The sequence below is a fragment of the Rhinoderma darwinii genome, chromosome 4 (genome assembly GCF_050947455.1).
Source record: "Rhinoderma darwinii isolate aRhiDar2 chromosome 4, aRhiDar2.hap1, whole genome shotgun sequence".
Taxonomy (NCBI): Eukaryota; Metazoa; Chordata; class Amphibia; order Anura; family Rhinodermatidae; genus Rhinoderma; species Rhinoderma darwinii.
This window is the reverse complement of record NC_134690.1, coordinates 167,832,214-167,857,675: the sequence shown is the minus strand read 5'-3', so window position 1 is coordinate 167,857,675 and position 25,462 is coordinate 167,832,214. Positions and strand designations below refer to the sequence as shown.

The window sequence follows — 25,462 nt, the reverse complement described above, 5'->3', positions numbered from 1 at the left end:
CTTATGATCCAGCAAACTTACAAAAATTATGCCAGAAAGTGGTGCAAATGATAGCGCAAATCTACGCCAGCTCATTGGGTATGGAAGGCCAAAGGTGCGCATCCTAATTCAGCAATATTTATATCAGCGCTTGTCTTAATAACTCTCCCCCAAACTTTACAAAGGGAACCAGATTTGGCGCCCTGTAAATATTTAATATGATATTAAACTACACAGAATTTTAGGGGGATATTGTAGACGTCTTTCAAGCCGGGTAACTGTGCTGCAAAGTGGGGCTTTCACTCCATAGGGCTCCAGTCGGGAAGAGCGGCACTTCAAAAAAGTTTTGTGCTGTCATATAGACATGTGAGAAGTTTATAGTGGTGGGGGTCTCTACAAAACGAAGGCACAGAAGAGATCTGCTAAGTGAAGAGCCCACTGCCAACAGTCCCGAATTTGCCGGGACTGTTCCGAATTTACAGGGACAGTCCCGGCAAATTACTGTCCCGGGACTTCTCACGGCAACTTCTACATTCAATTGTATCGGCGTCCTCAGGACACAGATACAATTGAAAACTATGGCAGAGCAGGAAACTATCCACTTCTTGCTCTGCCATTCACTCCTCCTGGAGCGCCGGAATCCTCGGCCAATGCCCTGTCCGGGGATTCCACTCATAGACGGAGCGCCTGATTTCACTGTCCATATAAGGGCAGTGACGTCAGGGCAGGACACCTCCTGCAGCGGAATCCCCGGCCAAAGCACTGCCGATGCTCTAGCCTCGGATTCCGCTCATAGTCGGAGCCCCTGACTTCACTGTCCATATAAGGTCAGTGACGGGCGCCTCCTGCAGCGGAATCCCCGGTCAGAGCATTGCCGATGATCTGCCTCGGATTCCGCTCATAGATGGAGCCCCTGACTTCACTGTCCATATATGGATAGTGATGTCAGGGGCTTCCCCAGAGAAGGAGTCCCAGAGCAGAGACTATACTAGCGCTCTGCTCCGAGACTCCTGCTCTGGGGAAGCTCCTGAAATCACTGTCCATATATGGACGGTATGTCAGGAGCAGAGCAGGAGTCCGAGGCAGAGTGCTAGAAGCGGCTCTGCTCCCGGACTCCGGCTGGGGAAGCCTCAGACATCACTGTCCATATATGGACAATGATGTCAGGAGCAGAGCAGGAGTCCCAGGCAGAGTGCTAGAAGCGGATCTGCTCTGGGACTCCGGCTGGGGAAGTCCCTGATATCACTGTCCATATATGGACAGTGATGTCAAGAGCAGAGGTCCCAGACAGAGTTCTAGTAGCGCTCTGCTCCGGGACCCCGGCTGGGGAAGCCCCTGACATCACTGTCCATATATGGACAGTGATGTCAGGAGCAGAGCTGGAGTCCCAGGCAGAGCGCTAGTAGCGCTCTGTCCGGGACTCCTGCTCTGGGGTTGCCCCTGACATCACATTCCGGTCCAGGAGGATCCCCTGACATCACTGTCAATGGACAGTGAGGCTAAGGCTGCTCTAGCAGAGGAATCCCACACCAAAGCGTGGCATATACAAGGGGGCTGTGTGGCATCATCTACAGGGGGCTGTGGGGCATCAAGTACAGGGGGGTAAGTGTGGCATCATCTACGGGGTGCTGTGTGGCATCATCTACAGGGAGGGCTGTGTGGCTCTATCTACAGGGGACAGTGTGGTTCTATCTTCAGGGGGGCTGTGTGGCACTATCTACAGGGGCTGTGTGGTATCAAGTACAGGGGGGTAAGTGTGGCATCATCTACAGGAGGGGCTGTGTGGCTCTATCTACAGGGGGGATGTGTGGCTCTATCTACAGGGGCTGTGTGGCACTATCTACAGAGGGTACTGTGCTATTATCTACAGAGGGCACTGCGGCACTATCTAAAAAAAAGTGCCCTATCTACAGAGGGAACTGTGTCACTATCTACAAGAGGGCCATGTGGCACTATCTACAGGGGGCCATGTGGAATTATCAGTGTGTGGCAATAACTACAAGGAGAAGTGTGGGGCTGTGTGGCATCAAGTACAGGGGGGCTGTGTGGCATCAAGTACAGTGGGACTGTGTGGCATCATCTACGGGGTGCTGTGTGGCATCATCTACAGGGAGGGCTGTATGGTTCTATCTACAGGGGGCTGTCTGGCATTATCTACAGGGGCTGTCTGACATAATCTACAGGGGGGCTGTGTGGCTCTATCTACAGGGGGCTGGTGGCTCTATTTACAGGCGGGCTGTGTGGCTCTATCTACATGGGGCTGTGTGGCACTATCTACCGTGGGTTGTGTGGCACTATCTACCGTGGGTTGTGTGGCACTATCTACAGGGGGCTGTGTGGCACTATCTATAAGAGGGATCTGTGGCACTATCTACAAGGGGGCTTTGTGGCACTATCTACAGGGGGCTGTGTGGCACTATCTACAGGGCGGCTGTGTGGCACTATCTACAGAGGGCACTGTGGCACTATCAAAAACTGTGGAATTATCTACAGGAAGCAGTGCGTGGCTATAACTACAAGAAGTGTGTGGCAATATCTACAGGGAGCAGTGTGTGGCAATATCTACAGGGGGCCATGCGGTATTATCTACAGGGAGCAGTGCATGGCACTATATATATATAAGGGGCACTGAATGTGCAGGGTAGGTCCCCACCTTACAGAGGTCACCTTGTCGTGGCAGGTGGGCAAACACTTTTTGATCAAAATGTGCACTAAGAACCTCCCTATTTGTAAGTAGATTTAGCAGTAATGCATATTTATTTATATTTAGTGGCTTAGGTGGCATTAGTGTTCACAGTGTGCTGTCGCCATTTCTTTGTCTGCTATAAGGGGCACTGGGTGTGGCACTATCTATGCTGGTTTTTACACTATCAGTAGTGGTCAGCACGTATCGCCTAGCCCTTGTGATAAAGTGAGACATCACCTGCCTGTATACAACCGGAAAACCAGAGAGAGATACTGGCTAGCAAAATAGTTGTCAGCCAAACTAGTGCGAAACTTTTTGTTTGTTTATATGCAGAAATTCTGGAAAGCCACGCCCCATAAGACACACCCACCAAAGACGCCACATCCTAACGCCTAATGCACACAACCGTGTGCGCTGTCCGAGTCCCATCAGTGATCCGAGGGAAGATGGAACATGTCCTATCGTTCCTCGGATCGGTGACTTTGATCATTTTTCACCCGCTAAAGTGAATGTCAGGGGCCCCCCCGAGCTATTAGATTGGGGGACACATGGTCGCATGAACCCCAAAAATATGTGTTAATGGTATTTAGGTAATTTATTTTATATGTTTATTGTGTTGTCTATTTATCTTCCCCTTTTTTCCCATATGTCATAAAATGGTACTTACCTTATTGGCGTCCCCTATGTAAGCTGTACAGGTGGTACGAGCAGTTTCCAGAGGTTTCTATCTCCAGGCAGATGTTTCCTGGAGATCAGCTGATTGGACAAGGTCAGCTGTGCCTTGGCACGAGCAGGTTCCAGAGAATTCTATTTCCAGGCAGATTTTCCCTAAGGACAGCTGATTGGCCATTGGAATCCTAAATGGCGGAATCCAAACTATAAATGACCGAGTTTCTTCGTGGTCAAGCAGTTGTCTGAAAGCACGGACCGTCGTCCACCCACCCTCCCTATTATGTTGAATTTCCTTCCTGCCCCGTGTTTATTAGAGGGGTTTTGTCACCCAGCTAATGCTGGGCAAACTTGGTCTTTTATTAGTTAAAAGCTGGATATTTTTTATTGGTCTTCATTATTTTAATTTATGTTTTTTTTAATATTTTAATTATTCTTTATTTGGTTGCCCTTAATACACATCGTGGCCATTATTATCCAAAATTCTGTGTGTGTGTTTATTGGTTTATTATTTTGTGGTTTATGCGCTACCATGGGTCTGTGAAGACTATCGGGTGCCACTCGGATGCTGTAAAAAAGGCCCGAGTGGCCCAACGGTCGTGTGCATGGGGCATAAGTGTCCCTGGAAAAAAATTCAAATGTTGGCAACTATGTCCAGTGGCTGTAGATATTTCCGGCTATCATGGGCAAGCCGTGGATGCTGAATACAGCCTGCCATCTTCCGCCGACCCCACATCTTGGAGTAAGCTGACCCCAGTGGAAGGGGTACAGTTCTGAGCGGAGACACAAGGAGGGGCCATGGCATTCTCAGGCGGAGTAGTGCAGCAGACTACTCCAGTTTTGGTTTGTTTTTGCACCAGTTTTGATAAATCTTCCCATTGTGTTACCACTGTAGATGCTTTCATTATTACAAAAATAAGGCACTTCAGGCAGGTGTTCAGCACCACAGACAGATCGGGAACCTTCCACAAGTCTTACTATATTCAGATCCTGCACGCACCACTCTCTGGGAGGCCACGCTGAGAATTGCGGATTTACATGAGGCGCCATTTGCACATCCGGCCGCTAAACATCACTGCGCGCCACTCTCTTCAGCATCAGCTAAGATAAGTCCCGCCCACACGTGTGCGAATCCTCCAACTAGCCACGCCCCCTTCAACCTGCCTGACCCGGAAGAGGAATCCCAGGAGCAGTCAGCAGCGGCCCCGGGGGGATTTAAATCGTACTGAGAGGGTGCCCGGCTGTTGATAGAGATATTAGGTAAGTGGTGTGTTGTTGGGGATTAAGGGCACAGGAGTAGTGGACGCGCCATTCTTGTGGTAGCTGTCGCCGTTCTGCTTGTGTGGGGGATGGGTGTGCAGGTTGGGGGAGGGCGTTTAGTAGCGCCGTCATTGATTGAGTAGCTCCTTTCCCTGCTGTCCTGTAATGATCACTCCACTGTTACTTGTGCAAAGATGTCACCTGTCCACAGCTGCTGCTTGACCCTTGTGTATATGTAGTGGTGCTGGCAGTGGCAGGATGTTCTCATTGTGGGAAGAACAGGAGAGTGACTGCCACAGAGCACAATGTTCTAGAGCTGTTCTCCGTGTGGATAATAATAATGAGGCCATGCTGGAATAATCCTGAGAAGTCCCATTCAGGACGAGACTGACTGTACATGATGTGTCAATGAGGGGGGAAATCTGTGATGTTGATCTTGAATCTGTCTGTAGGTCCAGCTTAGGGTCTGAAACTATGTTACCTCTTAGAAAATCTTCTGGAACTTTGACTCCTATTTGGCCTGTGGAACTGTATGTGAATTAGCCGACTTTTAGTTCATAATCTGCAACAATAATGAATACGCTACAGATTTTAAAGTCCACAGCGCGTTCCTTATTCCATGCAGATGTTTTCTCATAGAATACCCTGTTCACATGAATGTTGGATTTGGGTGTGGAATCCGTGCTTAAAGAGGCTCTGTCACCACATTATAAGTGCCCTATCTCCTACATAATATGATCGGCGCTGTAATGTAGATAACAGCAGTGTTTTTTATTTAGAAAAACAATCATTTTTGACGGAGTTATGACCTATAGTAGCTTTATGCTAATGAGTTTCTTAATGAACAACTGGGCGTGTTACTTTTTGGCCAAATCCGTGTTGTACAGAGGAGTGTATGACGCTGACCTATCGGTGACCAATCAGCTTCATACACTTCTCATTGTTCTAGCCCATTGTTAGGCCCCATGCACACGAACGTACGGCACGTTTTTACGGGCCCCTGGACTTCTATTGGCCACGGGTACCTCCCTGTATGCTTACGGGAAGGTGCCCGTGCCGTTGAAAAATATAGAACATCTCCTATTTCAGGCCGTAATTATGCCACGGGCAGCCCATAGAAGTCTATGGGGCTCCCGTAATTACGGGTGACTACGTGTGTGCACCCGTAATTACGGGAGCGTTGCTAGGCGACGTCAGTAAATAGTCACTGTCCAGGGTGCTGAAAGAGTTAAACGATCGGCAGTAACTCTTTCAGCACCCTGGACAGTGACTTCCGATCACAATATACATCAACCTGTAAAAAAAATAGAAGTTCATACTTACCGAGAACTCCCTGCTTCTTCCTCCAGTCCGGCCTCCCGGGTTGACGTTTCAGCCCATGTGACCGCTGCAGCCAATCACAGGCTGCAGCGGTCACATGGACTGCCGCGTCATCCAGGGAGGTCGGACTGGATGTCAAGAGAGGGACGCGTCACCAATACAACGGCCGGGTAAGTATGAATTTCTTTCACTTTTACTACGGAAAGGGCTGCCCCTTCTCTCTGTCCTGCACTGATAGAGAGAAGGGGCTGCCGATTAGTGCAGTGCAATTTTGCAGCGAAAACGTGCCCGTAAATACGGGTGGAATACTGGTGACACCGGACCCGTATTGACGGGCACGGGTCCGTAAATACTGGTGCAATACAGGTCGAATACGTGTGACCAAGGACCCGTATTTACGGGAGGGAAAAAATACGTTCAAATACGTTTGTGTGCATGAGGCCTTATAGTGTGATTGTGCAGTGCAGTTTTGGTAAAAAGTAAAAACACGTCCAGATGGTCATTAAGAAACTAATTAGCATAAATCTAAAATTGCTAATTTGTTAAAAAATGATCGTTTTTCAAAATAAAAGCCACTGTTATCTACATTACAGCGCTGATCAGATTATGTAGGAGATAGGGCGCTTATAATCTGGTGACCAGATTTTGCAACCCCTATCTCCTATTGCAGCAGATCGGCGCTGCAATGGAGATAAGAGTAACGTTTTGTTTTTTTTAAAAACGAGCATTTTTGGCCAAGTTATGACCATTTTTATATTTATGTAAATGAGGCTTTCTAAAGTACAACTGGGCGTGTTTAAAGTAAAAGTACAACTGGGCGTGTATTGTGTTCGTTACATCGGGGCGTTTTTACTTCTTTTACTAGCTGGGCGTTGTGTATAGAAGTATCATCCACTTCTCTTCACAACGCCCAGCTTCTGGCAGTGCAGACACAGCGTGTTCTCGAGAGATCACTCTGTGTCGTCACTCACTTCCTGCCCCAGGTCCTGCATCGTGTCGGCCACATCGGCACCAGAGGCTACAGTTGATTCTGCAGCAGCATCTGCAGGTAAGTCTATGTAGCTACTTACCTGCAAACGCTGATGCTGCTGCAGAATCAACTGTAGCCTCTGGTGCCGATGTGGCCAACACGATGCAGGACCTGGGGCAGGAAGTGAGTGACGACACAGAGTGATCTCTCGAGAACACGCTGTGTCTGCACTGCCAGAAGCTGGGCGTTCTGAAGAGAAGTGGATGATACTTCTATACACAACGCCCAGCTAGTAAAAGAAGTAAAAACGCCCCGATGTAACGAACACAATACACGCCCAGTTGTACTTTAATTTTAAACACGCCCAGTTGTACTTTAGAAAGCCACATTTACATAAATATAAAAATGGTCATAACTTGGCCAAAAATGCTCGTTTTAAAAAAAATAAAATGTTACTGTTATCTCCATTGCAGCGCCGATCTGCTGCAATAAGAGATAGGGGTTGCAAAATCTGGTGACAGAGCCTCTTTAAGGCTCCAAAAAGTCAAAAAACAAAAATATGCAGTTATGCCGGCCCGTGTGGAACGTTTCTTCTGTTTCAAGTGGCGATTTATCAAGGTCCTAAAATTAGGGAACCAGGAAGGGGAGGGCCCAAACATATCTGCTGGAAGCGAGGGTGCCCATATTAAACCAGGACAGCACTTTCAAGCAAAATTCCGCAAAGGACATTTATCAGTGCGACACCGGCCTATGCATAAAGGATTGCTTCACAGCATAACAAATATCTATGGATTATTTTATTGTTTACTCCATTACTATACCACCTGACTATGCCCCTGATGTACTCTGCCCAGCTCACATATGCCCCTCATTATAAACTGAAATACCAGTAAAACTCCAAGCAAAATCCACGCTCCAAAAGCTAAATGGCACTCCTTCCCTTCTGAGCCCCACAGCGTGCCCAAACAGCAGTTTACTTCCACATATATGGCATCGCCATACTTGGGAGTACCCCTTTAACAACTTTTGGGGTGTGTCTCCAGTGGCATAAGCTAGGCACGACATATTTCCCACTGAAATGTCGCATCTAGGGAAAAATGTACATTTTGTCTTTGCCCCATCTGCAGCACAATCATTTATGGAAAAGACCTGTAGCGTGAAAATGCTCACTACACCCCTTAATAAATGCCTTGAGGGGTGTAGTTTCCAAAATGGGGCCGCCACTTAGCGGTTTCTTTTATTATTTCACATCAGAGCCTCTACAGTTGTGAACCAATACTGTGTAAGTTGCCAAATTAGGCCTCAATTTCGCATGGTCCTCTCACCTGAGCCCTGTCGATAGTCCAGGCAAAAGATTAGGGCCACATGTAGGGTGTTTCTAAAACCGGGAAACACAGCATAATAATTAGAGAGCTGTCTTGTTATGGTGGCACAAGCTGGGCACCACATATTGGCATATTTATGCAAAAAATACAAATTTCACTCTGCAACATCGAGTGCACACTAATCTCTGCAAAACACCTGCGGTGTTAAAATGCTCGCTTCACCCTTAGGGGAATACCTTGAGGGGTGTAGTTTCCAAAATGTGGTCATTTCTGGGGGTTTCCACTATTTTGGTCCCACAGGAGCTTTGCAAATGCGACATAGCGCCCAGAAACCAATCCAGCAAAATCTGCACTCCAAAAGCCAAATGGCGATCCTTCCCTTCTGAGCCCTACTCTGTGCCCAAACAGCCGATTATGACCACATATGTGGTATTGCCGTACACAGGAGAAGTTGCTTTACAAGTGTTGGGGTGCTTTTTTTCATTTATTTGTTGAGAAAATGAAACATTTTCAGCTAAAACTACGTCTTATTGAAGAAAAGATTTTTTTTTTAATTTTCACTGCCCAATTCTAGTAAAATCTATGAAACACCTGTGGGGTCAAAATGCTCACTACACCTGTAGATGAATTCCTAAAGGGGTGTAGTTTCCAATATGGGGTCACTCGTGGGAGGTTTCCACTGTTTTGTCCCTTTGGGGGCTCTACAAATGTGATGTGGCCTCTGCAAACCATTCCTGCTGAAGTTGAGCTCCAAAAGACAAATGGCGCTCTTTCCCTTCTAAGCCCTGCCGTGTGTCCAAACAGCCGATTGACCACATGTGGGGTATTGTTTTAATCGGGAGAAATTTCTTTACGTATGTGGCTTTTTCTCCTTTAGTCCTTGTGGAAATGAGAAAAAATTAGCTATACCTACATTTTCTTTGAAAGAATGTAGATTTTAATTTTCACAACCTACTTCCAATAATTTCTGGAATAAACCTGTGGGGTCACTTTTGGGGGATTTCCACTGTTTTGGCACCGCAAGAGCCCTTCAAACCTGACATGGTGCCTAAAATATTTTCTAATAAGGAGGCCCCAAGATCCACTGGGTGCTCCTTTGTTTCTGAGGTCGGTACTTCAGTCCATTAGCACGCTACGGCCACATGTGGGATATTTCTAAAAACTGCAGACTCTGGGTAACAAATATTGAGTTGCATTTCTCTGGTAAAACATTCTGTTACAAAAAAAATGGATTAAAAATGAGTTTCTGAAAAAAAAAAAAATGGAAATGTGTACATTTCACCTCTAGACGTTTCATACGAATTAAAGCAAAGTAAAGGGTTAAGAAACTTTCTAAATGCTGTTTTGAATACTTTGAGGGAGGAAGTTTTTAAAATGGGGTGATTTATGGGGATTTTCTAATATATAGGGCCCTCAAAGCCGCTTCACAACTGAACTGCCCCCTGTAAAAATAGCCTTTTGAAATTTTCTTGAAAATATGAAGTACAGTAAAAAATAGTGTAGTACCGAAATTGCAGCTAAAGTTCTAAGTCTTGTAATGTCCTAGAAAAATAAAAGGATGTTCAAAAAACTATGCTGATCTAAAGTAGACATATGGGGGATGTGAATTAGCAATAATTTTGTGTGGTATAACTGCCTGTTTTAGCTTTGTAACGTCCTAAGCCTTGTAATGTCCTAGAAAAATAAAACTATATTAAAAAAACGATGCCAATATAAAGTAGACATATGGGGGATGTTAATTAGCAACAATTTTGTGTGGTATAACTGCCTGTCTTACAAGCAGATACATTTAAATTGAGAAAAATGCAAATTTTTGCACTTTTTCACTAAATTTTGGTGTTTTTCACAATTAAATACTGAACATATCGAGCAAATTTTGCCAGTAGCAAAGTCCAATGTGTCACGAGAAAATTTCAGAATCGCTAGGATAGGTGAAAGCATTCCGAAGTTATTACCACATAAAGTGAAACATGTCAGATTTGAAAAATGATGCTGTCATGAAGGTCAAAAGTGGCCAAAGTGGGAAGGGGTTAAATATAGGCCAAAAAATGTGATGTGAACAGAGCCTAAACCCAGCGTTGCAGAACCCAATCATATAAACATTGCTTTATAGTGCCCACATGTTTAGCTATACAGCAGCCAGATATGCCATAAATGTCTGATAGATGCGGTTTCCAGCTCTGGCACCTGCACCTATATCCATAAAGGGGGTTTCCCTACCCCCAATCGGGCTGGTGCTATGGCCTCTGACAGCAGAATACGGACGGGTGCTAGTGGAGAGAGGGTTGCACGGTTCTCTCCTTTTACTTCAATGGCAGTTCTGGCAACAGACGAGCAAGTGCTGCCTGGCTGTTTCCATAACCTCTATTCTGTTGAATAGGAGTTACCCAAACAGCCAAGCAAGCGCTGCTCGACTGTTTCCATATTTCCCATTGAACAGAATGGAGTGGTGCGTACATGTGACGGTCTCTCCACTAGTCCCTGTTATGTGGCTATTCCATAAATGTCTCAGATGGGAAAAACCATTAAATGTCAGCTACCCTGGTTTGCTAGGTTAGTAAAGGTGTTGATTGTGCGTTTTTTAAGTCTGGTTACATGGTAAGATTTCAGTGCATAACGATCGCCAAACAGCAATATAACTAGTCGATCAGTGATGTTATGCTGTATTGGGGATGAACGATAATTCATTTGATTGTTTGCACGCTATCGGTTTGCCTCATTGTTGGTAGCACATAACCTGTTTACACAGGGAGATGTGCTGCCGACAAAGATGAATTCATAGCCTGCGTAAACCATGTGCGTTTGCTTTTTTTTGTTGGCTGATCGATAACCTGTAATAATCGGGATCGAGCAATTATAAGAACGCTTGTTTTTATTGGTCCATGTAAATTGGCTTTTAAAATCGAACAGTCCTTTTACATGGGTCCGTGATCGGGAAAACTATCTTTTCTATAAACACTTGTTTTCCTGATCATTTCCCTGTATAAACAGGGCAGCAGTCCACAAACGTCGGTGTCGGTGTGAATGCTACGTGCCTGGTGTCCAGTGGGTAACTCACCTCTCCAGGTTCCAGCTGATCCACCAAACATTAAGCTTGCACTTCCTTTTCTGCACTGTTGATGAAAAGCAGGGATCTGATCGAGGACTGCGCGGCTGTGATAGCAGTAGACATCCCTGTTGATTTTTGTTTCTGGCAGTCAACTGCATCTTTTACCTGTAGCTGTGTTTGTATTAGAGTATGTTCACACGATTAACAAAATACGTCTGAAAATACGGCGCTGTTTTCAAGGGAAAACAGCTCCTGATTTTAAGGCGTTTTTCGCGGCTGTTTTTGGAGCGGTTTTCATTGGAGTCTATGAGAAAACGGCTCCAAAAACGTCCCAAGAAGTGTCCTGCACTTCTTTTGACGAGCCGTCCCTTTACGTGCCGTGTTTTGACAGCGACGCGTTAAATGTCAGCTCGTCTGCACAGAAGATCGTAAGACCCATTGCAAGCAATGGGCAGATGTTTGCCGACATATTGGAGCCGTCTTTTCAGGCGTAATTCGAGGCGTAAAACGCCTCCATTACGTCTGACAGAGGTCGTGTGCAGATACCCTTAGGTCTCAGACACAGAACTTCATCAAATCCCTGAAGTCATTCTTATGTCTGGGCCTTACAAGCTTTGTGCTTTAGCGTTAGTACCTCATTTATTTATTTTTAATTTTTTTTATTCCTAGTTCAAAGCATGTGTGTAAATACAAATCACATCAAAAGTCATAGGTTACATAGCAGTATTTTCCTTGGTAACATGAACATGATGACATAATAAGATAAAGATGTGCTCTGAACTCAATTTTTCATTTTTCTTGTGACTGCATGTTTTTTGGAAATTAACAAGAAATACAAATCAAACCCAAAATAACATGTTCGCCTCGCTGGCATTGTCCCCTCTAAGTACTCTGTAATAGATCTAGATTGCCTTGGATATTCTGCAAATAATACCATGACGTATATAGAAATCTACGTATTAAAGTACCAATGTCGGCTGGAGAAAAAATGTGCCATGTTGTAAAGAAATTCTCTTTAGATTTTTCTTTGTCTTTTTATCTCCACTTTATCGTACGTGAGTGTTGGCTCTATTCACACGACAGGGTCCAAGTGTCAGCCGATAAAAACGTCCGTTTTGCATCCGTTCCGGGACGCTCTTCCATTTTTAACTGGCGATTTTGACCCGTTTTGCGTCCGTTTTTTTTCACCTGTCTTTTTTAAAAACTGATGAATTTCATTTGTCAATTTTTTGCGACACACTGGCCTCTGTAGCAAGTGCCACACACTGGCCTCTGTAGCAAGTGCCACACACTGGCCTCTGTAGCAAGTGCCACACACTGGCCTCTGTAGCAAGTGCCACACACTGGCCTCTGTAGCAAGTGCCACACACTGGCCTCTGTAGCAAGTGCGTGCCACAAAGCCCCCTTGTACATAGCCACCCCCCATAGATGGCACCCCTCCTACCTTCTGTAAGGGACAGCTGCAGGAGAAGTCCCTGACTTCACTATCCATGTATGGACAGTGAAGTCAGGGATTTCTCAAGGAGCGGAAGCACCGACCACCGTTTCGGCCGAAGCTGTGGCCAGGGATTAGGGATTCGGCTCCTACAAAGAGCAACAAAATACCCTCCTCCTCACACGCACTAGGAGGGGGAGGAGAAGCGAGCGAGCAGCAGAATGCACTTCCGTCACTCGGATCACATCCGAGTGACAGCCGTGCTTTACACGGCCCCTTAGACTTCTATGGGAGCCGTGTGGTCTGGAGAACGGCCCAACATAGGGCATCTCCCATTTTTTGATGGCCTGGTTTATTGGGCTGTCAAAAAAATCAGCCGTGTGAATAGCCCCATTTGGGGGTCTATTGTTCCTACTGCGGCTGTGTGACGGCCGTTCAAAGAACGTCCGTCACACAGCTGAGAATTCCTGTCATGTGAATAGGGCCTTAAGCGCTTCAGAAATCTCTGGAACAGTGTTTTGGAGCCAGTGGCACAAAATGCACTTTTCAATAACTAACTAAGAAGGCTATATGAATTACCTTGTTAGCCACCAGAAGCGAATCTCCTTCACCTCCATCCAAGGGTATATAATGAAATAGTAAGGGTATGTTCACACGGCAGCGTCCGTTACGGCTGAAATCATGGGGCTGTTTTCAGCAGAAAACAGCTCCGTAATTTCAGCCGTCATGGCATGTTGAGGCGCTTTTTCGCTGCGTCAGTTACGGACGTAAATGGAGCTGTTTTTCCATGGAGTCAATGGAAAACGGCTCCATTTAATGTCTGAAGAAGTGACAGGCACTTCTTTGCCCGGGCGTCTATTTACGCCCCGCCTTTTGACAGCGGGGCGTAAAAAAAATGACCGTCGGAACAGAACATCGTAAGACCCATTCAAATGAATGGGCAGATGTCGAGCCGCATTTTCGGATGTAAATCGAGGCGGAAAACGCCCGAATTACGTCCGTAAATAAGCCGTGTGAACATACCCTAATCGTTGTGGAATGACAGGAAGAGTCACGCCCCATGTGTCTTCAATTCATTCTAAGGAATGTTTCCAAAACTCCGCTATTTGTGGGCAATGCCACATACCATGTAAGAGGTTGGCTTTATCGAAGTCGCTTTTAGGAAATCTACGCATATAATGCGCTGGTGCACCTCTATATGATAAGTCAAAAGCGTACGTTGCTCTATTCATAAGGCGAAAGTGCATCTCACGCCACTGCTCATTCACTATTGCTTTCCTCACTTTCTCCCATCCCTCCAGAATTTTCCTAGATACCTCTGAATAATTGAAATCTGATTTCCAGGATCGAAAACAAGGTGTTAATAAAGTTGAGTTTGTTTTTTTAGTTTGCTGTAAATGATAGAGATTTCCAGTTAGTGTCCCGACCCATTATCTATCGAATGCTCCTGGCATCTCCACTTCACCTACATCGCGTACTTTACGTTTGCAACTTTCCGCCACTGTAGCAAATTGTAGAAACTGGTTATGACCTAGATGAAATTTACTAGAGTGTTTCCTTCGTTTTGGTACCACAAGACCTCTTCTAACCTGACATGGTGCCTTAAAATATATTCTAATAAAAAGGAGGCCCCAAAATCCACTAAGTGCTCCTTTGCTTCTGAGGCCTGTGTTTCAGTCCAGTAGCATACTAAGGTGTGGGATATTTCTAAAAACTACAAAATCTGGGCAATAGATATTGATTTGTGTTTCTCTGGTAAAACCTTCTGTGTTACAGAAAAAAAAAATGGATTAAAATGGAGTTTCTGCAAAAAAAATTAGTTTGTAAGTTTCACCTCCACTATGCTCTAATTCCTGTGATACACCTGACTGGTTCTAAATGCTGTTTTGAATACTTTAGGGGTGCAGTTTTGAAAATTGGGTGATTTATGGAGTTTCTAATAAATAGGCCCCCTTAAAGCCACTTCAGAACTGAACTGGTCGCTAAAAAAATAGGATTTTGAAATTTTCTTGAAAATATGAGATTTCGTCTAAACTTATAAGCCTTGTTGAGTCCTATAAAAGGATGTCCAGAAAACAACGTAAAGTAGACATATGGGAAATCTTAATTAGTAACTATTTTGTGTGGTATAACTGCCTGTCTTACAAACGCATGTATTTAATATTAGAACATGCTTATTTTTGCACATTTTTCCCAATTTAATTTTTAAATTTTTTACAAACGCTGGCTGTATACCAAATTTTACCTCTGACATAAAGTACGATCTGTCACGAGAAAACTATTTTAGAATTGCTTGGATAGGTGAAAGCATTCCAAAGTTATTACGACAAAGTGAAACATGTCAGATTTGAAAAATGAGGCTCTGTCAGGAAGGTCAAAAGTGGCTGCAGTGGTAAGGGGTTAATGTTTACTATTTGAGATCAGATTCGGACAGGTAAGTACAGCATTGTAGGCCACCGCTGTACGTACTCAGAACAAAGGTCATTGGCATTCATTTGTTTAGATTTCACCACGGTTATGTGCTTCAATTTGGGAAACATGGATCTTGAGGTCAGTATGGCACAAGGAGAAAAATGCAACCGTTTATCACTTTTATCTAGTTTCTGACTTTGTATGGTCTTGCTTCAATTTTTCTGCTATAGTTATATTTAGAAGTACCAATTGCACAAGATAACAGAAATTGAGAAAGCTTTCACAATAAGTAGTGTTTTTTTTTTTTCATACCTCCTTTGAAGCAGGTACATTTTTGTAAATAAAGGATCGGTCATCTGACATTGGGGGAGAGTCAGGACACTTCCATACACATTGGATGGTTGGTGAGTCCTGCCGAAGTCAGCAGGCTCACCTAATGTGTATGGGCACCTAAACTCTTTTAGACTTCAGTTCAGTGTGATGCAGCCCAAAGCGTTGTTTAGCGACTTTCTGTCCCTGTACTACAAGTTTGAGATTTGAACAGATTTTACACGGAAAGAGAAGCCAATTACCCTTTTTTATTTTTCCGTTCAGTTTGCTTTATTGCAAATTAAGTAACTTTTTTTTTTTTCTTCTCTCTACCAAGTCTGTGTAAAGACGCAAAATGGATCATTCAAAGTCTAATCATGGTCTACCCGCAAAAGAAGCTTCAAACTGGCCAGGGGTCCAACAAAAGAATGCTTATGCTAGACTGGTCCAGCAGCATCACAGTGGACGCTTTACATTCTACCTGAACTATATAGCACAGCAGCTGCAGCTGGAAGAAGCCGGTCATGGGGACATTGTCTTTGACAGAGATTCTACTGTTGGAGGCCTTCAAGAAGGTTCCGGTAGAAATGGCTTGCATTCTAATACACTGTCCTCCTATGAGAGGAGTAGTGTCTCAAGGTGTGAGACGGGATCTGCTGTTGGAGACCCCAATAGGAAAGGTGAAGTAGAGACTTATCGTATCGGCAGACATGGCAATGAAGATGGAGATTTTGACCCAAAGGAGAAGGCGCCTTCCCAAAGTAGACCTAATATACTCTGCGCAAACCTTCAGTCTCCCAAAGGCAATTGTGACTTTGAGAGTCAAAAAGAATCCCAGCCTGAGAAGCAGATGTCAAAGTCTCAACCTTGTTTGAAGGGAGTCTCCAGAGAAATACTTTCTGAAGGTACGAGATTTGACCACCTTCTGTTGTGCCTGTGTGCAGATGAGTTCTTCTAAAATATTCATACTTGGCTAAAGTTTTGTTTCTGTGACGTTAAGCTTTGCTTATGGGTTTTAAAGCCTAACAATTAACCCATGGTACAGTTTAAGCATGTCCGCTTCCAAGGCAGTGAAATGCTTCTAGATTTGTAGCTTTTGAAAGGAACGGCTTTAAGATTGTTGGTCCAAGCTGAAGACTGTTTTCTGTAAACTATAATAAATGGTTCTGTTTACTGTAAGCAAGTGTCCTTTTTATCCACTAGTTCTGCATCTTATGTTATTGCCAGCTGTTATGTACTGTAGTCTGCTTACTGCTTGTTGCAATTGATATTGCCAATGATATCATGTTCTTTGCTGTATTGGTGTAACCATTTCGTGGACTACAAATTTGACTAGATTTAGTAGCCGCTAAGACTTGTGATCTCTGCTATACTCAGGCTTTTCCCAGATTGTAGGGAAAATAAGCAAATTTATAGAATGTTCTTTGGAGTTTGTGCTTTCAGGGATAGGAAACATAGGGCTATGTTCAAATCACGCTTTTGATTGTTTGTCTGAAGCAAACGTTGGTTAGTTTCCATTTAAAGGAGTATTCTGGTTCAAAGTTTCTGTACCACTTTCCCTTTGGCTTGCAAGAACTCTAGGTACCTAACATTTTGACATGTACCCTCTGCAGGTTCTGTCCCTAATTCTCAGTTGTCAGCGGTTAGGCTCTGCCCACTGACTATTATGTCTTCTATATACTGCACACACATCCTGCTCTCCTTTCTCTATCTATCACATAGAAGCTGCAGCAGCATGGAGGAGATTATACAGCAGTAATGAGTAGTGTAGCTGAGAATCCAGCACTGGGGATAGATATAGCTGCTGCACATCTGTCTTTCTCTCTCTGCTCCTGCTCCTCCTCTCCGTGCACTTGTATGGGCAGCGTCTGTCACTCTCTCTTTGCTCTCCTCTCCATAGACTGGCAGGCAGTGAAGAGACACCCCCCCCTCACACACACTTTCTGCAGTTCGTCTAACTAGGGATTGATTTTTATTAACGCGGTGGACAGCAGATTACAGGGAGACACCAAGTGGCAGTAACTTCACTAAATTTGCATTGAGAAACTAAAGCTTTTAACCATAATCAAATTACAAAGTTGAACTATATCGGGTACACTATTAGATTAGCAAAAGTTGTTTGTGAAATGGACACTACTTTTCCATTTCCTTAGGCTATGTTCACACTGAGTTTTTTGACGCGGAAACCGCGCCAAAAAACTTGTCAAACAGCCCGAAAATGCCTCCCGTTGATTTCAATGGACACAATAGCGCAATATGCTGTGCAATTGTCTCCGGTGAACTCCGGCAAACCCTGCTGGATTTGCGATGGAACCCCTAACGTATCCTCCGATCCAGCTGTGAACATAGCCTAAATGTAATCTTCATTTGCATCGGTTGTTACAAAATCACATAACTCAAACACCACAGTGGATAATATAGAAAAAAAAAACGAGAAACTTTTTTGCTGGGTCAAAGGCACAGAAGTCAGAATTTTTGGTTGTTGCAGTTGGTCAGTCTACCGTGATCTGTCAAACTAGAGTTTGTGGAACTATAGAGATGCTGGTGTATTGACATGAGGTTTTAATTCAATTTCCGGGGCAGTATCTGTTGAGGGACAGGGACAGAATTTAGGCACTGTCGTTCCCACCCCCCCCCCCCCTGACAATCTGGCGCATATGTCATATGTGGGGACCGGATTAAACGGACTCATCCGAATACTTGCGTTGATCACATATTGGGAATACTGCTATCAAGCTGATTGATCCATGAGATGGTATGTTGGTAGTGGCTGTTTGTTTTTTTTTGTTTTTTTTTCGATGGTATGTATAAGCCTTTCTGGCCTCTATGCTTGTGATCCAGTAAAAAATATATTCAGTTTTTTTGAACAAACTATACAATTGAAGGTGGTTTTAATAATACTAAGCTAGGGAGTAGTATGATTTATAGGGCACAGCATAGGAGCTCTACTGTATACACAATGGTTTTAATGCATTTTTTTTTTTTTTTTTTAAAGTTTTGAGCAATAAACAAAAATTACTGAACTTTTTATAATGTCCCAAGCTGGCTTATTCTGACCGGAATACTTGGTCTGCATGTGCTGATGCCTCGTAATGGCCAACTGCATAGTTCTATGCCCATGCTGCAGTGTCATGGAAAATGTGTGCAAACACACGTGGCTTATTTGCCTCGGATTTATTCAGCTTAAAAGTATACTACGAATACTTTACAGTGTTCAATGGGAAAAATATTCCTCAACTGATTGAGACAGATTTCTTTATTGCGCTGCAGAATTTTTCCGATTGAACTCTGCTTCATAAAACGTCTTTACAAGCGCGTCGAGCCACAGAAATCTTGCGGTCAAATAAGTATATTCTGTTTTTTTTAATGACTTTTCTCTATGTAGAACCATATTCTTCATGCTACATACAATGTAGTCTTGGAGAAAAAGCCTTCTACTAAAATCCTAAGTACACATTCTTATTCTTATTTCTCTCTAGTGTTAAAGAATTAAATTTATTTAAAGTTGTTTTCTTTTAAAGAAGCCTGCCTGGCGAACTGCTTCTTTACCCACAGGCAACCGCACATTTCCCCTGCAGCAGCCGCTACAGGGGAAATGTAGTATTACATGACAGCCATTTAAATAAATGACTGTATGTAATGCATGGACGTGCTAGGTCTGCCAGAATGGCTCTATATTCTGGCACACAGATGAGGTCTCAAGCTGGGGACTACCCTCTGTGATGTCCATATTCTCTAATGTGATATGGACAGGGATTGTCAGGAGGCACAACCAGTTTAATGGTTTATCTGAACTAGCTGACATTTAGAGAAAACGCCACTTGTTTTGCCTTTTGGATGGTGTGAAAATCCATGATCACATTTGATTTGCTTTTTGCAAGGTTATCTGCATAGCCTAGCCTTAACATAGATTCTCTGATGTTGTGTGTTCTTGTAGAGTAACCTGGATACTGATGGAGAGCTATTCGGAACTTGGCTTATCATATGACTGCTAAATGCAAGCCATGAGAGGTCATAGAAGTGTGGCTTACAAATAACTTGCTAGCTCATTAACATAACTTCATAATTAACTTGTACACAGCGGATCTTCTACAGATGCAGTTGTGTTTTTCTTCCTTTCTATAAGTAGCTGCCGGTCACCCCTGTGGACGTTCATATCAGGCGCTTGTTTCCAATGAATGCACATCTAAATATTGTACTGCATGGGATTTCTATTATTGATCTAGAGTATTGCTCTATATGACTATTTGCCATCTACCAAAGTCTTCCTACAATTCCAAATGTCCTTTATATAATGCATTTAATGATTGTGGGGTTTTTTACACCAGGAAAGCTCCCAGCGTACATACTAAACGTGTCTGTAGGGTTACGTTGGCCTGACTGAGGCTAAAAATGTCATTTTTGCATCCGTCTGGCCACTTAGAATATTGCAAAAAAAAAAAAAAAAAAGTATAGAATAGCTTCGTAGACCACACTATTCCATACTACAGCATTTTTTTTTTGTTTTTAGTATTTTTTTAACGTCTGAGTCTATGGGTGAAGGATGCCACTGTATGGCATCTGTCCCAGGCATCCGTTTAACGTATATGTTGGGAGCTATTCCTGGTGTATACGAAGCTGAAATCTTGATGTGAGCAGGGCCACAAAAAAAGGGATGCATTTTTATGCCAGCCATAACCTCCCATGGTGAGATTAGCTGATGCCAGAGATTTTAGTAACTTGCCCTGCGACAGTCAGCTGATCGCCGAGGCAACTTAGTTTTTAAAAGCATTTGTAATTTCAAAAATTAATGAAGTTGGTTAACGACATGTCACTCAAGTAAAGCACGAACTGTCCGCTAATTTGAGAATTTATCCAAATAGGATCTTTGGCCATCTGTCCTGTTGGGATACATGGATGTCAGAGGGGGCAGGGTGTCTTCTGCTCGAAAGTTGCTCCCACTCTGGAGGACTTGGCACGACCATATATTACATGGACGCTTGTTTGTTTGTTTGTTTGTTTGAACATCCTGAGAAGTTTTGTTGGCGGCAGGAGAAATGTGCCGCTGCGACTTCCGCTTTTATATGCTAATCGGCAGCAGTTTCTCATTTAGAGAAGTTGTCTTTATGGGATAACCAACCTGCACCCCAAAAACCTCCTCCAGAATTCGCCCTTTTCTTAATGTGGAAACCAGTCAAGAGAACTTTCCCATCTCCAAATTATACTTAACCCCTTCCCTCTTTAGCCACTTTTGACCTTCCTGACCGAGCCTCATTTTTCAAATCTGACATGTGTCACTTTATGTGGTAATAACTCCGGAATGCTTTCACCTATCCAAGCGATTCTGAGATTGTTTTCTCGTGACACATTGGACTTTAAGTTACTGGCAAAATTTGCTCGATATGTTCAGTATTTAATTGTGAAAAACACCAAAATTTAGCGAAAAATTGCAAAAATTAGCATTTTTCTCAATTTAAATGTATCTGCTTGTAAGACAGGCAGTTATAACACACAAAATTGTTGCTAATTAACATCCCCCATATGTCTACTTTAGATTGGCATTGTTTTTTGAACATCCTTTTATTTTTCTAACACATCACAAGGCTTAGAACTTTAGCAGCAATTTCTCACATTTTCAAGAAAATGTCAAAAGGCAATTTTTACAGGGGCCAGTTCAGTTGTGAAGTGGCTTTGAGGGCCTTATATATTAGAAACCCCCAAAAAGTCACCCCATTTTAAAAACTTCACCCCTCAAAGTATTCAAAACAGCATTTAGAAAATGTCTTAACCCTTTACACATGTCACAGGAATTAAAGCAATGTAGAGGTGAAATTTACAAATGTCATATTTTTTTGCAGAAATACATTTTTAGTACAATTTTTTTTTTTTATAACACAGAAGGTTTTACCAGAGAAATGCAACTCAATATTTGTTGCCCAGTTTCTGCAGTTTTAGGAAATATCCCACATGTGGCCGTAGCGTGCTACTGGACTGAAGCATCGGCCTCAGAAGCAAAGGAACACCTAGTGGATTTTGGGGCCTTATTTTTGTTAGAATAAATTTTAGGCACCATGTCAGGTTTGAAGGGCTCTTGCGGTGCCAACAGTCAAAATCCCCCAAAAGTGACCCCATCTGGGAAACTACACATCTCAAGGAAATTATCTAGGGGTACAGTGAGCATTTTGACCGCACAGGTTTTTTACAGAAATTATTGGAAGTAGGACGCGAAAATTAAAATCGAAATTTTTTCAAAGAAAATGTAGGTTTAGCGATTTTTTTTTTTTTTTTTTTTTTTTTTTTTTTTTTTTCTCATTTCCACAAGAACTAAAGGAGAAAAAGCAATGTAAAATTTGTAAAGCAATTTCTCCCGAGTAAAACAATACCCCACATGTGGTAATAAACGGTTGTTTGGAGGCAGGGCTGAGAAGGGAAAGAGCGCTATTTGGCTTTTGGACCTAAAGTTTAGCAGGAATGGTTTGCGGAGGCCATGTCGCATTTACAAAGCCCCTGAGGGGACAAAACAGTGGAAACAAGTGACCCCATTTTGGAAACTACACCCATTGAGGAAATTATCTAGGGGTATAGTGAGCGTTTTGACCCAATAGGTTTTTTGCATAAATTATTGGAAGTAGGCCCTGAAAATTACAATCTAAATTTTTTCAAAGAAAATGTAGGTTTAGCTAATTTTTTCTCATTTCCACAAGGACTGAAGGAGAAAAAGCACCGTAAAATTTGTAAACCAATCTCTCCCGAGTAAAACAATACCCCACATGTGGTAATAAACGGCTGTTTGGACACACGAAGGGATGGAGTGCCATTTGGCTTTTGGAGTTCACATTTAGCAGGAATGGTTTGCGGAGGCCATGTCACATTTACGAAGTCCCTGAGGAGACAAAACAGTGGAAACCCCCCACAAGTGACCCCATTTTGGAGACTACACCCATTGAGGAAATTATCTAGGGGTATAGTGAGCGATTTGACCCCACAGTTTTTTTGCAGAAATTATTGGAAGTAGGCCCTGAAAATAAAAATCGACATTTTTTCAAAGAAAATGTAGGTTTAGCTTATTTTTACTCATTTCCACAAGGACTGAAGGAGAAAAAGCACCACAAAATTTGTAAAGCAATTTCTCCTGAGTAAAACAATGCCCCACATGTGGTAATAAACGGCTGTTTGGAGACACGGCTTGGCTTAGAAGGGAAAGAGCGCTATTTGGCTTTTGGAGATCACATTGAGCAGGAATGGTTTGCGGCGGCCATGTCACATTTGCAAAGCCCCTGAGGGGAAAAAACAATGAAAACGCCCAAAAAGTGACACCATTTAGGAAACTACACCTCTTGAGGAATTCATCTAGGGGCGTAGTGAGCATTTTGACCCCACAGATGTTTCATAGAATTTATTAGAATTGGGCAGTGAAAATAAAAACAATCCTTTTTCTTCAATAAGGGTATGTTCACACGGCGGGGGTCCGTAACGGCTGAAATTACGGGGATGTTTCAGCCTGAAAACATCCCCGTAATTTCAGCCGTAACGGCATGTGCAGGCGCTTGAACGCCGCGTCAATTACGGGCGTAATTAGCGCTGCTATTCATTGGAGTCAATGAATAACGGCTCTAATTACGGCCAAAGAAGTGACAGGTCACTTCTTTGACGCGGGCGTCTATTTACGCGCCGTCTTTTGACAGCGGCGCGTAAATATACGCCTCGTGTGAACAGACAAACGTCTGCCCATTGCTTTCAATGGGCAGATGTTTGTCAGCGCTATGGAGGCGCTATTTTCGGGCGTAATTCGGGTCAAAAACGCCCGATTTACGTCCGTAAATAGGCCGTGTGAACATACCCTAAGATGTAGCTTTAGCGCAAATTTTTTCATTTTCGCAACAAATAAAGGAAAAAAAAGAACCCAACATTTGTAAAGCAATTTCTCCCGAGTACGGCAATACCCCATATGTGGTCATAAACTGCTGTTTGGGCACACGGCAGGGCTCAGAAGGGAAGGACCGCCATTTGGAGTGCAGATGTTGCTGGATTGGTTTCTGGGCGCCTGTGGGCCCAAAACAGTGGAAACCCCCCAGAAGTGACCCAATTTTGGAAACTACACCCCTCAATGCATTTACCTAGGGGTGTAGTGAGCATGTTAACCCTGCAGGTGTTTTGTAGAAATTAGTGTGAACTCGATGTTGCAGAGTGAAAATGGGATTTTTTTCCACAGATATGTGGACAATATGTGGTGCCCGGCTTGTGCCACCATAACAAGACAGCTCTCTAATTATTATGCTGGGTTTCCTGGTTTTAGAAACACCCCAAATGTGGCCCTAATCTCTTGCTTGGACAGTCGACCAGGCTCAGGAGTGAAAGCGTACCATGTAAAATTGAGGCCTAATTTGGTGATTTACAAAGTATTGGTTCACAACTGCAGAGGCTCAGATGTGAAATAATAAAAATAAACCCCTGGGAAGTGACCCCATTATGGAAACTGCACCCCTCAAGGCATTTATTAAGGGGTGTAGTGAGCATTTTCACCCCGCAGGTCTTTTCCATAAATGAATGCGCTGTGGATGGTGCAAATTAAAAATTTATATTTTTCCCTAGATATGCCATTCAGTGGCAAATATGTCGTGCCCAGCTTATGCCACTGGAGACACACACCCCAAAAATTGCTAAAAGGGTTCTCCCGGGTATGACGGTGCCATATATGTGGAAGGAAACAGCTGTTTGGGGACGCTGTAGGGTTCAGATGGGAGGAAACGCCATTTGGCTTTTGGAGCGTGGATTTTGCTTGGTAGTAGTTTTGTTTGAAGTCTTACTGGTGTTTCCGTTTATAATGTAGGGCATATGTAAGCCGGGCGGAGTATATAAGGGGCATAGTCAGGTGGTATAATAATGGGGTAAAAAAAAACAATAAAATGATCCATAGATGTGTGTTACGCTGTGACACAATCATTTCTGCACAGGCCGGTGTCGCACTGATATATGGCGTCCTTTATTATCCCCCTTTTGGTCCGCACTCCGCGCCTTTGTAGTTTGGGGAATTTTGCTAGGAAGTGTTGTCCTGGTATAATACGGGCACCGTCTCTTCCAGCGGATATGTTTGGGCCCTCCCTTTCCTGGTTCCCTAATTTTAGGTCATTGATAAATCGCCTCTTCAAACAGAAGAAATGCTCCCCTCGGGCACAACTGCATATTTTTCTTTCCTGACTTATTGGAGCCATAACTCATTTTATTTTTCATAGAAGTAGCGGTATGAGGGCTGGTTTGTTGCGGGATGAGCTGTAAGTTATTATTGGTACCATTTTGGGGTACATGCAACTTTTTGATCACCTTTTATCCTATTTTTTTGGGATGCCAGGTAAACAAAAAAACGCAATTCTGGCACAGCTTTTTTCGTTTTTTTTTATACAGCGTTCACCATGCTCTATAAATTACATGTTAACTTTATTCTGCGGGTCAGTACGATTCCGGCGATACCTATTTTATAGGACTTTTTTATGTTTTACAACTTTTTGCACAATAAAATTACTTTTGTAAAAAGAATGTATTTTTTCTGTCGCCAAGTTGTGAGAACCATAACTTTTTAATTTTTTTGTCGACTGAGGTGTATGAGGGCTTGTTTTTTGCGGGACAAGCTATAGTTTTTATAGGTACCATTTTTGGATACGTGCGACTTTTTGATCACTTTTTCTTCTAACATTTGTAGGGCAAAGTGACTAAAAAACAAACTCTAACGTTTTTGCCGTATTTTTTTTTACGCTGTTCACCGCGTGCAATAAATAATATAATATTTTGATACCTCAGGTCGTTACGGTCGCGGCGATACCAAATACATATGGTTTATTATTATTTTTCAATAATAAAGGACTTGATCAGAGTAAAAGGGGGATTGTGTTTTATTTGATTACTTGAAACTTTTATTGTTTTCAAACTTTTATTATTTGCACTTTTTTTTTTACACTTTTTCTCAAGTCCCACTAGGGGACTTGAAAGTCCAACGGTCAGATTTTTTTTTTTCTAATACATTGCACTACCTATGTAGTGCAATGTATTAGATCTGTCAGTCATTCACTGACAG

General features: G+C 43.2%; 2 protein-coding genes across 3 annotated transcripts in view; one reads left to right on the top strand and one right to left on the bottom strand.

The window, feature by feature from the left end:
• Positions 1-25,462, bottom strand: part of PDE6D (phosphodiesterase 6D) — a 557,644-nt gene that overhangs the window by 303,679 nt on the left and 228,503 nt on the right. The gene's annotated exons all lie outside the window — the stretch shown is intronic.
• The window catches only part of DIS3L2 (DIS3 like 3'-5' exoribonuclease 2), a 287,501-nt gene continuing 266,520 nt past the window's right edge, over positions 4,482-25,462 (top strand). Inside the window, exons 1-2 of one of the 2 annotated variants that reach the window (XM_075861827.1) lie at positions 4,482-4,594; positions 15,752-16,319. In XM_075861827.1, coding sequence (XP_075717942.1) covers positions 15,770-16,319 — 550 coding nt within the window. In that variant the 5' untranslated portion in view covers positions 4,482-4,594; positions 15,752-15,769. The remainder of the gene's footprint in view (positions 4,595-15,751; positions 16,320-25,462) is intronic. The other variant, XM_075861828.1, reaches the window with a different exon arrangement.